Raw genomic sequence first — 15,446 nt, 5'->3', positions numbered from 1 at the left:
TATATGCTAGATATTATATTAATATCATAAACTATTATCTGATCTACTAAGTAGAGAAGTTGCTGATAATTTTGTTTAAAGTCAAATTAGTTATGATAAATAATGCATCAGATGTATCAGTTAGTAATTGATATTCCAAACTTACTCATAAGTTCTGAATTCAAAAAGTGCAATGCACGGACATGTCTTCTAATTCTTGTTTGAGCTTCAAAAAAGATATCAATTAATGTATAGTTTATAATGTCAACATATCTGAAGCTTAGTGATAATTTTGAAATTAAATGATTAAGTAAATTGTTTTCTAAATTATCCAAAACCAGCTGTTACCAAATGATATAACAAGTTCAAATTTTACAAAAATAATTTATTTAAAATGATTTACATGGCTGTAATTAAACCTTTATTGTTTGACAAGCAAGTCTCTCAATCAGGTTATTTGTACCTACACTTGGATGTATTTCTAGTCTCGTAAATGTTCCTGAATTTTCATTAACCATTCTACCAGGATTTATAATGATGCAACCGTCTATGTCTCTAATGTAATATTTATTATCACTAGGAAGCACCATAATATGGGGAATAGAATCAATTTCACAGAACTGCGACCATAATTGAGTATCCAAGCTGACATCATTAGATGGTGGGTATATGGGATACATGTTCCGTGTGCTGAATATACGACGAATACATCGCCTAACTATATCTCGACCAGCATTATGAACCAATTCTTCCTCCTGCATGTGCCTCACGACATCTGTTGATGTTAGAGTGAACAATATTCCTAGAATATTGATAGTACAAGGATCTGGAAGCAGCATAAGGTGTGGTTTGTTTAATCCATTAAATAATTTATACGGAGGAGTTGGAAAGACTTCTGCAGATATAGCATCTTTAGATGATGACACAATTATTATTTTACTTGTGGGATTTTCAATTGCTTCCATAAGATCAGTTAATAAAGTTTCAACAAAATCATTAAAATTTACATTTAAACTTCCTTCCACTATGAGTTCGTGTTGGCTATCTATAAAAGGGCCTAAAAGAATGATAACTTGGGGTTGATGTTTCTTCACATAACTTATAATATTTTTGAATGGTTCATATTTCAGATTGTCTGGGGAAGTAAAAGGCCCTGATGCTATAAATATATGCAGTGGACCTTCTGTAACTGTAATTTGGGAAGAATTTGGCATTATTGATGATAGTTCACTTTTAATGTCTGATACGTAAATAGTATCTCCTCTAGGATTCACTCCGTTTATCATACAAGTTTGACCGGGATATAAGTCATAACTGTGTAAGTTATTGAAGTTTAAATGGCACTTTCTAAGTGCTTGATCATCAGTACTATGAACCATAACGGAAGATGGATTTAGACGTCCATCGGCATCACAAACTATTCGACCAATGCTTTTCTTAATATCTTGGCCACTAGCATTGACAAAACTTAATTCAGAATAATCATTACTAGTCGACTTTGAATAGTGTGTTGTGTTTTGAGCATTAGAAGTGTTTGCAATAGTACTGTCTGAAGCATTTGTTTGACTGCTATTGTTTAAATATTTATCACATAGCTGAAGGCCAGTTATATACATATGATCTCCTATAATGTTACATTTATCTGCCAAATTATCAAACATGTAAAGAGCGTTATTATCTAAATATTCCCCTTTTTTATTTGGTACAATTTGCAACTCCACATTATATTTGAGATTTTTATTCAACCAGGTGGTGACCTTAGAATTTAACTTACCATATGTACAGACCACAGCACCAGGCTTATATTCAATATCATCTTTTATTTGTGAATTATCTAAGTCATTCACATAAGAATTATAGGATAAAATTTCTTTGGTCAATGATAATTCATGAGGTGGAAAGCTATCCACGGGAATAATCTTTGTTTCCTTAACATTTTCATTTCGTTTTAGCTCTTTCCTTTCCATTTGTTTTAAATATTCCAATGTTGGTTCTGCGCCCCCCAGATTCGAAATACTGAATGCCATCCATTGCTCAACGAACTGTTCTGGGTCGTCAATTCCATAATTTGCACAAATTTCAACACATTTACTCAAAACAATGTCGGATGGAACTGAACCCAAGGCTTCAAATTGTTCACATATAGTCTCCCTTGTAACCATTATAAAAAACTATTTTTTATGTAATTTGTTATTACACCAGATCCTTGTTTTCCCGCTTAATTTACTAACCCCAAAAACTTAACCCCTAAGTTTATTCTGAAAAATGTAATATGCGAGTATTTCTTCTCCTTATAGAAATGAGTTGCAGTTGAATTAGTATATTAACTTTATTTGAAGAATAATTTTACGTGATAAATACTATTTAATAATAAACAAATAATAATGGCATTGTGACAGCTCTCCCGTTCATAGATAAAACTTAACTTTAGATCGGGCACTGATACTGACATATACTCTTCTTTTATCTATGCTCCTGATCGTCCTGATCAGGAGCATAAATATACTCTTCTTTTATCTATGGTCCTGATCCTGATGATTAATCTGTAATCATAGATAAAATGTCTGTAATCATCTATAGATAAAAATAAAAATAAAATTGTAAACGAAGTTACTACAGAAGTCTGTATCGATTCTGATAAAATTTAATGTCAAAAAAAAAGTCCTAACGAGGGAATAACGGTTGTCTATATGACATGAAGCATGAAAGGAGTAAACGAAATGTAAAATGGTAAAATGGAATACGCCATTACGCCATGCCTACGCCATGGATCGCTGACACATAATTTTTATTAAGAAAAGAAAGAGCAATATTCGCAAGAACAATATACAATCAGGTGAAATGGGACAATCTAAAATACCTCCTACTACCCTCTATAGGTTTCCAGTGTTATTTGGAGGATTTTTAATGATTACCTTGGTAGCATTCATAAATAGGTTAAGTATATAATGAAATATTTAATAAATTTGAATTGGCATGTTAAAGAACAGTTCTATAATAGGAAACAATTTCTTCATGGAATTGAAGAAGAAAAGCAAATGTTATTTAAGGATGATCCAAGTGCTCGTAATCTTATTGAAGCCATAAAATTGAAAAAGAATTGAGATGAACATATTCTAATTTGTGATTTAGTTAAACTGATTAAAAATGTATTGAAATTATTGTATTTTAAACTGTGCTTAATCCTTAACAGTAATGGTTAGTCTTAATTAATAATAAATATATATGCAATATTATCAGTTATTATTGCTTGGAATTAGACAAAATGAAAAAGTGAACACTAACGATATACAGATTATTGTGCAAATATACAGTAAACTTTATATATATATATATATATATATATATATATATATTTGTAAATTTTTTAGCAGCCCAACAGTCGAATTAAAAAAGATTAAAAAACAAAATTATTTATTCAATTATACGTTTCGACACTTGATGTGTGTCATCATTCAGTAATCTAAAAACATTTAACATAATGAACAAGTGATGATAAATATAAATATATAAAAGGAGGAAATTATACATACCAAACCAGGAAAAACAAAAAAATTAATTATGATGTGAAAATTGATATAAACACTAACTTTGTGTAAAATATAAAAAAAAAAAAAACTATTATTAACAAACGAGTTTATAGGAGGAGCAAATATTGCCCTCCTATATTTAAGTTAACATCGGAAAGTGTTGTGTGTACTATTCAAGGCTAAACATACAACTCAGCGCAGTGTAAGCCACGTGCGCGTATGGGAGTGGGAGGAGTAGCAAGAACGAAAGGGGAAGGAAAAACAGAGAAGAAATATAAAAGAATGAAAGGTTCTAAAACTGTATTGAATTACTTTTCATGAAATTAATAATTACTTTGTAACTATCATGTAAGAGATGAGAGGAATTACGTTTGTTTACACAAGACGTATTGAGGGATATAAGTAAAGACTCAACTATCTTTCTAAGGTCACTGTTCATTTCAATGTAAAGGATTGAGGGATTTGTCATGTTAAAGGAGTGGTTCAAGTTAATCATATGTTCAGAAAGCATCGTTTTGAATTGATTTGGGTTTCTGGAATTATAAGTATGTTGATTAACCCTCTTGTAAATATATTGGGAAATATTTTACACAAAGTTAGTGTTTATATCAATTTTCACATCATAATTAATTTTTTTGTTTTTCCTGGTTTGGTATGTATAATTTCCTCCTTTTATATATTTATATTTATCATCACTTGTTCGTTATGTTAAATGTTTTTAGATTACTGAATGATGACACACATCAAGTGTCGAAACGTATAATTGAATAAATAATTTTGTTATTTAATCTTTTTTAATTCGACTGTTGGGCTGCTAAAAAATTTACAAATATGTATCAACGTCGACGAAACTTTCAACATATATATATATATATATATATATATATATATATATATATATATATAGGAAATATTGAATCAATTGTAAATGAAGAAGTTTTCAAGTTATTTTAAAAATATTGGGAATCTTTAAAATAAATTTGATCAAGAAGATGTCGATAAAAAAAATTTCAGTGATAATTTCAATTGCGATAAGGACATTGCTTTGCCTACTGCCTCAAGAAATCTAAACAAAATAAATCATTTCAGAATGGTTTCCAAAAATTTTGATTTTTATCTGATATATTGGCCTTAAAATATAAAGAATTGGAAATATATATATTCAATGCATAATAATTTAAATGAAATATGAATATATGTTGAATATATTAAATTTTATCCGTGGTATATATAGCATATAAAGCTCTGGCATTTACTACTATATTAGTTTTATAAAACTATAGCTTGAATTCTTGTCTTTATTCATTAAAGTATTAAAATAAAGTAGTATTATTTAAAGAATCAAATAGATAATTAACACTTTACAGTTTGATACCACCCTAATATGAAGTAAAACAAATCCTTAATATAAATACATCAGAATGATAGAAAATAGAAAATCTTTTAGATATCAAAATTATAAGAAAAATATGAGTTCTGAATTAATTATATGAATAGTTAATATAAAATAATTAAAATATGAATATGAATTGGTCTCAATCATGAATATATGGATTGTACTCTTCCTAATGAAAGAAGGAAATATCTCACTTACCGCTATAATGCAAGAATTTTGAAAGGAGTCTTGGATGAGCACTTAAAGATTTTTCATTTCATTGCACCTAAGCAGTTACGTAATAATACAACTGTTGATATGAGGCATATGCTTTTAGTATTCGAATTGTGGGTATTGTATATATATTAGTATAATTTTTATTGCATAGATTTATTGCCCATCAAAATAATATAATTTTTTAAGACAATATGCTGAGTGTAAAAGAGTTTGAAGAGTTTCTTCTATGAGATATCTCTTCTTTTTTTTATATTTTATTTAAGATCATATAGCCATTTTTTTTTCAATCTTCGAGTAGGAGATCACTTAATTCTTTTAGATATTTGCTTGGGTGATCTGGTAATATTTTGTGGTATTTTTTGCTTCTTTCTTTTATTACTTCATTAATAGTTTTTATTTTTAAGTCTTTAAAGTAGAGTGTCATTCGTAATATATCAGGGTGCGTCACAATGCATCTTAATATTTTCGATTCCGCACGACGTATAATTTGTACATTCTAATTCTTTAATATGATTGTTATAATCAGTGAAAATTCTAATCCTAGACGATATAATGATCCCAATGTCCTAAATGTATTCTAGTAATTTTCAAAAAATAAACGGCTCACATTTTTAATGAAAAATGTTGTGCGACATCTAAAGGTATGTGTACAAAATACATGCAACATTAGTGTCAAAAGTGAAAGAGTGAATAATCTAAGCCATCTTTAATCTATGGCCTGCTAGTAATGACCATCACTGAAAGCATACTCTTCTTATATCTATGAATGACAGGATCAATGACATTTAACCACAAATAAATAAGTTGAGTGCAAGTCTTTTAAAGTGTGAAATGGCTGTTGGAATGATAAATATAAATAATTCGGCGTTTTCGCCGGACATAAAATATTATGCCAGTATAACTGCTGAAGGAAAATTAAAAATTTGGGATACTGAAAATAATGCATTAAAACAGGAATTTACACCAAACTTACATTTAAGTTCACCATGCACATGTTTGCAGTGGATAAAGCACACGGTTAGTCCAAATACACGTGGTATGGCTTAAAATTATGTTTCGATAAATGATCAGGCTTTTGTAATTTTATTCTCCTTCAAAATTTGCTAAAAATCATGTATTTTTTATTAATGAATTTGAGTAATTACGCTTTTTAATATATTTTATAGGTTATACCTAAATAATTTTATATTAACATTTAGTACGTATTTGAATCTATAATAAAATAGTTTTTTAAATATAGAAAGAACATCCACAGAAGAAAAAACGTAAATCTGCTGATAAGAGTTTTATAGCTGTAGATCAAGAGGAGGGGTATACAATACTATTAGGAACAAATGATGGCAGTGTGTTACTGTATTCTTTTAATGAAGGCAAAATTACTGGAACTCTGGGGGAAGGTAATCATTATAAAACAATAAAAATTTATTTAGTAGTTTTACTTTTATGTTGTGACTTGTGATTTTTCAGCAAAAACTGGACACAGTGGATCAATCACTTGTATTTCTTATGAAAGAGGTGATTTTGCATATTCTTGTGCTGATGATTCTACGATAATTGAATGGTGTCTGAAAAGTCGTCGAAAAAGCATGTAATGTATTAAATTTCTCAATATTCATAATAGTCAAAAACTTACAATTTTTTACTAGTTAAAAACAATTTTTAGAAAACGGCACTTTGAGTTGTGTATTAGGTTAAATTCTTTTATCAAACTTTCTTGTATGTTGGCATACAAAATTCTTGAATATATCATTGTTTTCAGATCATGGAGTGCTGGAAAAGAGTTTCCGACATCATTACTTCTTATCTCTCAACACAGAAGGTTATTTTCAGCAGCACGAACTATTCAGATGTGGTGCTTGAAAAACAAAACATTACTTAAATCATTCACTGGGCATAGTTCAATTGTGTCAATTATGAAATCTGTAACAATTGCTAATGAGGATGGCGAAAATGATACATTTGTTGTGTCAGGCGGTAGAAACGATCGCATATTGAATGCTTGGAATATTTCTGGAGAAGTAATTTTTCTATTAACTAATTTTTGTCATTGTATTTCTTAATTAATAGATTGTTTAATTTATTTATTGTTAATATGATGAATAAATTATACTAGACTAGTTTTTTATAGTAAGCGAAATACCATAAAAAACTGCATTTAATTTTGTTGTGCTTTTAAAATTATACCATAAATGTTGGTCGGAATTTCAGGAGCATTATGTTCTTTACAGTAGGTGAAATATGCATGCTTTGTTTATGTACTATTTATTAGTTGTGTTCTTTCATGCATAGATTCATAATAAGCTTTAAATTGTGATTCAAAATTTTTAAATAAGTATCGTTAGCATAACAAAGGTATTATATATTATAGAATGAATAAGGTTGTGTCACAAACTTATAAATTCAATTTTACAGATAAAGGATAAGATGCCATATGCTAGTTTTCAAATGGAGGATATAGCTTATTCTCTTTCTATTGACTTTAATTCTCAAGACAATGGATTGTGCTTAACAGCTGTTACAAGAAGTGGTGTGCTACATTTTTATAAACATATATTAAATGGGTGAGAAAATTATGTTGTATCACAAATACTTATTTTTGTAATTCACATTAAATAAATCATTTCTTACTTCTATCTTTTATTACAGAAGATTGTCTAAACCTGTGAAACCGAAGCTTACATTACAAGTTGTATTTGACAAACAAAATTCTTCTAATAACAAAATTCAATCAATACCAATTCTCACTGGGCATGTAGTAAATGAAGACCTAATTCTTATTGGTTATGGCACTTATCTGAATATGACTTTCGAGAAAATAGTAGGTTTTTTTCTTATCTCTTTTTTTTTGAGCTAAAAGTTGCTGTTTTTTTTTCAAAATTATTTTATTTATAATTATCATTATAAGTCGATATCTCGTTTCTGGAATGTGTAAAATAAAAATAAGCACCCGCTAAAAATTAATATATACATTCATTAAAAATTTAATATATAATTATCTATGAATATTTGAGGCGATATTGTTTGACTTTATCATTCTATATTTAGTTTTGTTGATATAATTATAAAAATAGAAATATTAAATTCATTACTATGGTTTAAAAATTAAAATTAAATTTTTGTTAAATAAAAGAAATCAATGTGTATTTGCTTTGTTAAGGATATGCAGTAAAAACTTGACCATTTCAAATTTTTTAAATGAATGTGTAATGTTTTTGTTACAGAAGCCGCAAGCAATTGGTAAGATACAAGTTTTAGTAAGGCAAGATCCATATTCCTCAGCTAAAAAATTGAAAGAAAACATAGAGAAGACTAAAGTGACTGAAACACAAGATGTGGAATATTTAGGTCCTTCTTCTGGTCATATTTATAACTTAAAGCGAAGTAGTGGAAAAAAGGTTTGTGTCTTTTATATATGTCATGTAAAAAAGTGCATTAGACTTTTATTTAGCTACATGATTTATTTTAATAAACAAATTATTATCAACTTTGTCATAATTTACTTTTCAGATTGAGTTACCAATGGAGAGTCGGTTAGAAAATTTGAGTTTAGCGGTTGATAGTCCAACAAAAGGTTTGCCAAAATATGACAACATGTCTCATTTGCTAATACAAGGACTTCACAGCAAAGATAAAAAGTAGGCGTTATGATAAATTAAAATAAGATTTTTTTTATTTCCTAATATTGTAATGAATACTTTGAGTTTCAACAAATTATTTGGTTGCCTGGACATTTTTTTTACATGAGGACTCTATGTCAAAATTGAGCTTTTTTGTGACTAAATATTAGCTATATTTTGATTTGAAAGTTACATCCTGCATTTTGTATAGATAGATACCTTATTAGATAGAGTTTCTTATTAGTATTTTGCATTGTTAGTTTACCAATTTTAAGTTTTTTCTACAATTTTTTTAAGAATTTTATTATTATATGTATAAATACATATAATGATAAAAATAAACTGATATATTTTTGAATTTTATCATATGTGAATGTATGTATAGTATGGTATGGTATATACGTATATGTGTATTTGAGTTATTTTTTCAACAATCTTATTAATTATAAATCTTATTAATATATTTATTCAGTATATTGCAGGGAGTTCTCATGAAGAAGGACGAGAAAATTATACAAAATACCATCAGCAGGCTGCCTGTTCAATATCTCATACCTCTCATTCGAGAACTAACTAGTTATATACATGGTAAAACACTAAGGTTAATATTGTTACAAAAATATATTATTAAACATATGAAAAATTGTTATTGATCCTTCTTTTATTTTTTATTTTCATTTTTCAGCTCACAAATTGGCACAATGTGGTTTAGGATACTACTGCAATCACATGCCGCACATCTGATGTCTGTCGGAAGTGAAACACTTGTAGAGATATTATCACCGTGTCTTGGATTAATAGAGAATCGATTAAACCTCTTACAACCTTTATCAAGGTATATATTTCAAATAGATATTATAAAAAGTTAATTTATTCCAGGTAGCATATTCTTAATAATTTCAGATTACAAGGTCGTTTAGATTTATTGATTAATCAAATATCAACAGTACAAGATCAGTGCAATGAAGAATACACTGAAAAGAATTTATTAGTTTTTCAAGATCCAGGTAAGTGTCCGCAATTTTTTTATTACCATATGACATTTTCTCCTTAGAATATTAGAAAAATTTGAGAAATTAACATACATTTTGTAAATTGATTGTATAAAGTTAAGTTTTAGTATAGGTTGACCATTAATTACTTTTGGATGATATTTTTTCAATCAATTTCCATTGTCGTTGATATCTTAACAATTGTATTACACCTGACCAAAATTGGCACCATTCTGTCATGGTCCTCAATATTACAATATTGTCCTTATTGCACAGCATCTTGTTTTTCTTGCTTGTGATCTGCTGGATCTTAAAAATATTAAAATATATTCTATAAATTGCTTGTTCCTTCATCTATATCATCTGTATTTGCTTCCAGATTCAAGTGAATCAGAATCTGATGAAATTGCAGCTTTGCAATCTTCATCAGATGATAATTGGGATGAAGTATCAGATGAAGAACAAGATGAGGAAATGGTAATTGATGCAAATAATACACACGAAATTACTTCAGAGTCTGATTAACTTATCAGAAAAAAATAATGCAGTTAAATGTATATATTGTAAATACACTTGCATTATAACAAATATTTATTTTATTTTTTGAAGTCTCATGACAAAATAAAGTGCATAAAATATGCAGAAAATACAATTTAAACTTGTTACTTTCATGCTTATGAAGTATTCAAAGATCTTAAAAACTATCAATTATTAATTTTGCAATCTTAAAATCAGTTACTGTCAACTGTACCTTAAGAAAACCTGAAAAGTCAATAAATCGAAATATCAATTTAACAAGAATATCATTTATAATTTATTAATAAGATTTTAGACAATTATATAAATATAAAAATATTTACTTTTCTTTCACTTTATATGATACCCAATCATAAGGTTCTTTTAATACTTTTAATAGTTGTTCCTCTTTTGATCCAGCTGGTACTTTGTGCATATATTCCCATCGCTAAAATGTAAAAATGAAACAATATTGATTTATCTTCCAAAGATGATGATGATAATATTGATTTATACCGCATTCAGAGGAAGAGACATTAAGATACTCTCATAACGAGCTCCAGGTGTATAAAGACCAAATTTAGTGCCTCGGTCATACATTAGGTTAAATTCCACATATCTACCACGTCTGACCTGCTGCCACTGACGTTCTCTATAGCTGTAGTTAACATTTTTTCTTTTTTTGACTGCAAATAAAATGCAAAGAATCTATGAAGTATTGGTACAATATATATTGCAGTAACAAAAGTTCATAACTCTTTACCTATTGGTAAAAATGATGGTATTACGGAATCAGCGCATGTTGATATAAAATCGAATGCCTCATCAGCAGATGGTGAATCCAAATCATCAAAAAATATTCCACCTATTCCTCTTCGTTCATCACGATGCGGTATAATAAAATAATCATCACACCACTTCTTAAATCTGTGCGAAATATAATTATTGGTCAACAAAATTATAATATAATATATATATATTATATATTGTGTTTATATCGCATCGCCATGACGACGTCCAAATTTAATATATCTTCTATATATATAAAAATAAGTCGGGTTTTCCTTCCTGACTAATAGAGACCAGAATAACTCCAGAACGCACGAACCGCTTTCGACAATTTTGCATTCGTTGGAAAGGTCTCGGACTCCGCAAGGTTTAGAGCTAAGAAAATTAGTGATGCATGGCATCGTGCCCCAATGCAAATTGCTGGAACTTCAACCACCGTAATTAAAAATTCGAGTAATAAAAAATAATCAACAATGTTTTAAATAATTTCAAATAGATTATCTAATATATATATAAAAAACAAGTCGGGTTTTCCTTCCTGACGATATAACTCCAGAACGCACAAACCGATTTCGACAATTTTGCATTCGTTGGAAAGGTCTCGGGCTCCGCAAGGTTTATAGCTAAGAAAATTCGTTGTGCATGGCATCGTGCCTTAATGCAAGCTGCTGGAACTTTACGCACCGTAATTAAAAATTCGAGTAAAGACATTAGTGAGAATTATCAGAATTATGCTTGGTTAAGTCAACGAGCAATTCTTGCCGCAAAGAATAATGATGTACACGCCCTGAATTTCACCATTCAATCAAAAATTGCTGGCGATTTGGTGACATACCAATGATTCTGACTGGTCTTCCGTTTGACTTCAAACGATTGCAATATCCAGTTCGCCTTGCGTTCGCAATAACAAGTCGCAAGGCCAATCGCTTAGTGTTTGCGGGATAAATTTCAAATAGATTATTTAGAAATCATTGTTTTTCACATGGGCAGTTATACGTTGCCTGTTCACGAGTTGGAAAACCATCCGCTTTGTTTGTGTTAACGTCAGACCAAAAAACAAAAAATGTGGTTTACCAAAGAGCACTTCAATGAAACGGAAAATTTGCGGATTTACTTTCATTTACTTAGAGAAGTTCAACTAAAAAATACTGCATTTTTGTAATCGAAATAAATTCATTACTGTTGTATAATAAAATCAAATTTTTCCTTTTCAAATATAAAACAAACAAAAAATTTCTTCATCTTTCTCACGAAACCATCTGGTGGCGAAACGGAGTTCGTCGGGTTTGCTAGTATTTGTATAAATAACATTTTGAAGATTTAATCAAAGTGTGAATACAGCCACACCAACTTTGTTCTACTTCGTTTATGAAAAAATTAAATTTAAAATAGAGCTACATTTGCATGTTTTTAATAATATCTCTACCGAGAGATAGGATAAAGTTGAAAATTGATATATAGAAAAATTTTTGATAAGTTATTTTAAAAGTTTCAGGCATCTTAATTTTACATGTCCAGGTGAACCAATTTCGTATTACAATGCGCCCATACTGTTTCATTACATTAGTTTGCGCTTTTACCAATTTTTATCTTCTGCAACCCTATTTATATGGCCAAGTTTGCTAACTCGCTGACCGATGTGGATGGGGTCGCATTTTTACTTGAAAATATAGATCAATCAAAATATGTTTCCAATTGAAAATTAGCCCATCTCGGGACCTGCTGTTTGAAATGGAAATAGGAAAAACTCTCACACTACTTTCTTCCTGATTTGAGTTTGAGTTTTTTTCAGCTCACGGACCTGCTTTAGGGCAGTAGTACCCATTATATATATATATATATATATATATATATATATATATATATATACATATATATATATATATATATATATATAATATTATAAATTTTTGTAATATTTGAAACCCATACCAATATTCAAATTGTCTTACATTATATTTCTAATGTTCAAATATACCTTGTGCTTTTCTGTCTTGTGTGTTTCTCCCTATAATATTTTGTGCATACACCACACCTATCCAGCTCACCACCCACAACATTATTAAACATAATAATAAATTGGTCAGAGATAGTGATCTATATGTACCTTTTTATACATTCTTATATATAAAAAGTGGATTCCTTATAACCCAAATCATTTTACCTTATGTTTTCTAAATTAGAGTGCAATATATTAAAACACTGCCAGTGCAATAAAAACTATCACTGAATAAATTAAGGTAATTCAAATAACAAAGCATTAATCTTCCATATAATAACCATAAAATTTTGAATACAACTAGTACAATAGTTAATACTTACTTTGGGTAATATGCTGGATCATGAAGATCACAAGCATTTTTCAAAGTTCTGTGAAAATGCATTGCATCCTCTTCATATAAGTAATAGGGTGTGAGATCAGTTCCTCCGCCAAACCACCAATGAAGTTTATTGTCTGAATCCTTAACTTCAAAATATCGATAATTAAAGTGTACAGTAGGTACATGAGGATTTTTGGGATGAATTACTGCACTAACACCTGCCGCAAAGAATTCTAGTGGTCCACCTATACTATTCAATAATTATATATTTAAAAATTTAATCAACAATTTCATATTTAAGAACAATATTATTGTCAAATAGTGATATTACTATTACCCAAGCCCAAAATAAATAGTTGAGCATATTTGTATCTATGATTGAAACATTGTAACTGTGTCAAAAATTAAAAATAAATCACAAAATATGATAAAATTTTATTTAAGTGGAATAAATAGACATTCAGACTACTTTATGCGTGATTTACAATCTCGATAATTCACTGTAAACTAACCATTATTAGTTTCAATTATATTATCTCGAAGCTGGCTACTTTCAAATTATGTTTGTAATCAGGGAGCTTTTCACTTAATAAGTCAATTTTTTTTTGGTAAAATTGCTTTAAATATTATGATCATGATATATTTCAGTTAGATCATGTTTAATTTATTGTTCCTACCTTCATTTTTGAATTGCTTTCCACGACTTTTCATTTGTTGAATGGCCTGGGGTTTTAGTTCACCAGTCATTACTGTAATATTCACTCCTGCTTTTTCAAACACATCTCCATCCTGTAAAACACAAGTAATTCCACCCCCTTTACCATCTTGCCTATTCCATCTATCAATCAGAAATTTGGAATCAAAATTTTCCTCATTTTCCAATGCTTTAACAAATTCCCCTTGTATTCGTAGCACAAGTAATTCCATTTGTTCGCATGGAGTTTGGAGTTTTTTGTAAATCTTCTACAGGTGTTATAGGGTCAGCTAAAATTTTGTGCAGTTTATTTTTGAAACAGACATTTCAACTTGCTTGTCTTTGAGGTTGCTGCTAATGCCAAACCCCTGTACCAATAAATGCAGCAACATACCTAATGCAATAATATATATTTACTAAATTGTTATACATCTACGTTAGTTAATTTAATAATAAATAATAAAGTAGTTTTCTCATCAATCTCCCTTAACTTTGAAAGATATTATTATAATTGGTACTTATTAATTACTTAACCATAGGCAAACTATTCGCCATAATTTCATTTTATCAGATTACATTCTGAATCTATATAAATATGTTATTTTTATATTAAATTGAATTTACAATCTTTGTTAGCCAGATCATATCTAAAGATAAATATTTTTTATAAAAAATTGTCAAAAAACGCATGTATTTCAATGCATTTTCTTAGAAAAAAAGTGTAATTGGTGAGAATTAGATAGATAGTTTTTGGGAGAGGTCACGTATTTTCCTCACAGCGATTACAATTGTTTTGGCCTCACCAACTCTTTGTAATTACCAATTAAAGAATTTAGCTTTTAGCTTTCTCAAGCAATTGTCATAATTAAATTTCCTAAATTAAATCCTCATAATTACCAAAACCAATTTATTTGGATAAATGTTAATTTGGATTAATTACAGATATAAGTTTAAGACAAAATGCCACTTATAGTCATCGAAATCCATTTAACCAAATAATTACCATTAAACCAAAACTCACTAAACCAAAAAAAAAGTTTTCCCTAGTTTTGGGTAAAAATATAAGTTCATGCAACCTGTTGATTTCTCTTACAACTCAGAAAAATGTATTTTAATAAAATAATATAATAAAATAATAATAATAAAATGAAATAATTGAAAATTAGTTGCACAGTCGCGGCTATCATTATTTATATTAACTTTTTGTATTTTTTATATGTTAACTAAATATGTATAATATATATTTTCAATCATTTTAATTTTCCAAACGTCAATTATAATAATAATATAATATCGCAATTTCTTTCAAGAAATACTCTACTAATTCTACTAATAAGATATTAAAATAATATCATTTGTAAATTACTTAAGTTTAGTTCGTTTGGCATGTTGAAAT

The 15,446-nt window shown here is 28.6% G+C and overlaps 3 protein-coding genes across 4 annotated transcripts in view; 1 reads left to right on the top strand and 2 right to left on the bottom strand.

Annotated features, from left to right (window-relative positions):
• Window positions 1–389: 389 nt before the first annotated feature.
• On the bottom strand, window positions 390–2,383 carry LOC113384806 (DNA polymerase alpha subunit B). The gene has a single exon (XM_026622565.1). The coding sequence runs from the start codon at window positions 2,139–2,141 to the stop codon at window positions 393–395; it is 1,749 nt and encodes a 582-aa protein (XP_026478350.1). The 5' UTR covers window positions 2,142–2,383; the 3' UTR covers window positions 390–392.
• Window positions 2,384–5,877: 3,494 nt separating this feature from the next.
• LOC113384427 (WD repeat-containing protein 43) overlaps window positions 5,878–15,446 on the top strand; it is a 14,912-nt gene continuing 5,343 nt past the window's right edge. Inside the window, exons 1-12 of one of the 2 annotated variants that reach the window (XM_026622140.1) lie at window positions 5,878–6,138; window positions 6,362–6,518; window positions 6,589–6,709; window positions 6,881–7,139; window positions 7,534–7,682; window positions 7,768–7,939; window positions 8,343–8,516; window positions 8,629–8,756; window positions 9,211–9,339; window positions 9,424–9,573; window positions 9,642–9,745; window positions 10,110–10,263. In XM_026622140.1, the coding sequence (XP_026477925.1) occupies window positions 5,953–6,138; window positions 6,362–6,518; window positions 6,589–6,709; window positions 6,881–7,139; window positions 7,534–7,682; window positions 7,768–7,939; window positions 8,343–8,516; window positions 8,629–8,756; window positions 9,211–9,339; window positions 9,424–9,573; window positions 9,642–9,745; window positions 10,110–10,255 (1,875 nt within the window). In that variant the 5' untranslated portion in view covers window positions 5,878–5,952 and the 3' untranslated portion in view covers window positions 10,256–10,263. Of the gene's footprint in view, window positions 6,139–6,361; window positions 6,519–6,588; window positions 6,710–6,880; window positions 7,140–7,533; window positions 7,683–7,767; window positions 7,940–8,342; window positions 8,517–8,628; window positions 8,757–9,210; window positions 9,340–9,423; window positions 9,574–9,641; window positions 9,746–10,109; window positions 10,264–15,446 lie in introns of those variants that run through there. The other variant, XM_026622141.1, reaches the window with a different exon arrangement.
• On the bottom strand, window positions 10,587–14,605 carry LOC113384729 (oxygen-dependent coproporphyrinogen-III oxidase-like). Its single transcript, XM_026622492.1, is given in 8 exon segments — window positions 10,587–10,694; window positions 10,763–10,932; window positions 11,010–11,173; window positions 13,358–13,601; window positions 14,034–14,287; window positions 14,289–14,340; window positions 14,387–14,444; window positions 14,585–14,605. Coding segments are annotated over 8 exon segments (1,071 nt in total).

The sequence above is a fragment of the Ctenocephalides felis genome, unplaced genomic scaffold (genome assembly GCF_003426905.1).
Source record: "Ctenocephalides felis isolate EL2017-DRISC unplaced genomic scaffold, ASM342690v1 CF-g0.4_SCAFFOLD_03571, whole genome shotgun sequence".
Lineage (NCBI taxonomy): Eukaryota > Metazoa > Arthropoda > Insecta > Siphonaptera > Pulicidae > Ctenocephalides > Ctenocephalides felis.
This window is presented reverse-complemented; position numbering and strand designations above follow the sequence as displayed.

Coding starts and splice junctions, on each gene's coding strand:
- LOC113384806 (XM_026622565.1), bottom strand. CDS start 2,141: ATGGTTACAAGGGAGACTATATGTGAACAATTTGAAGCCTTGGGTTCA.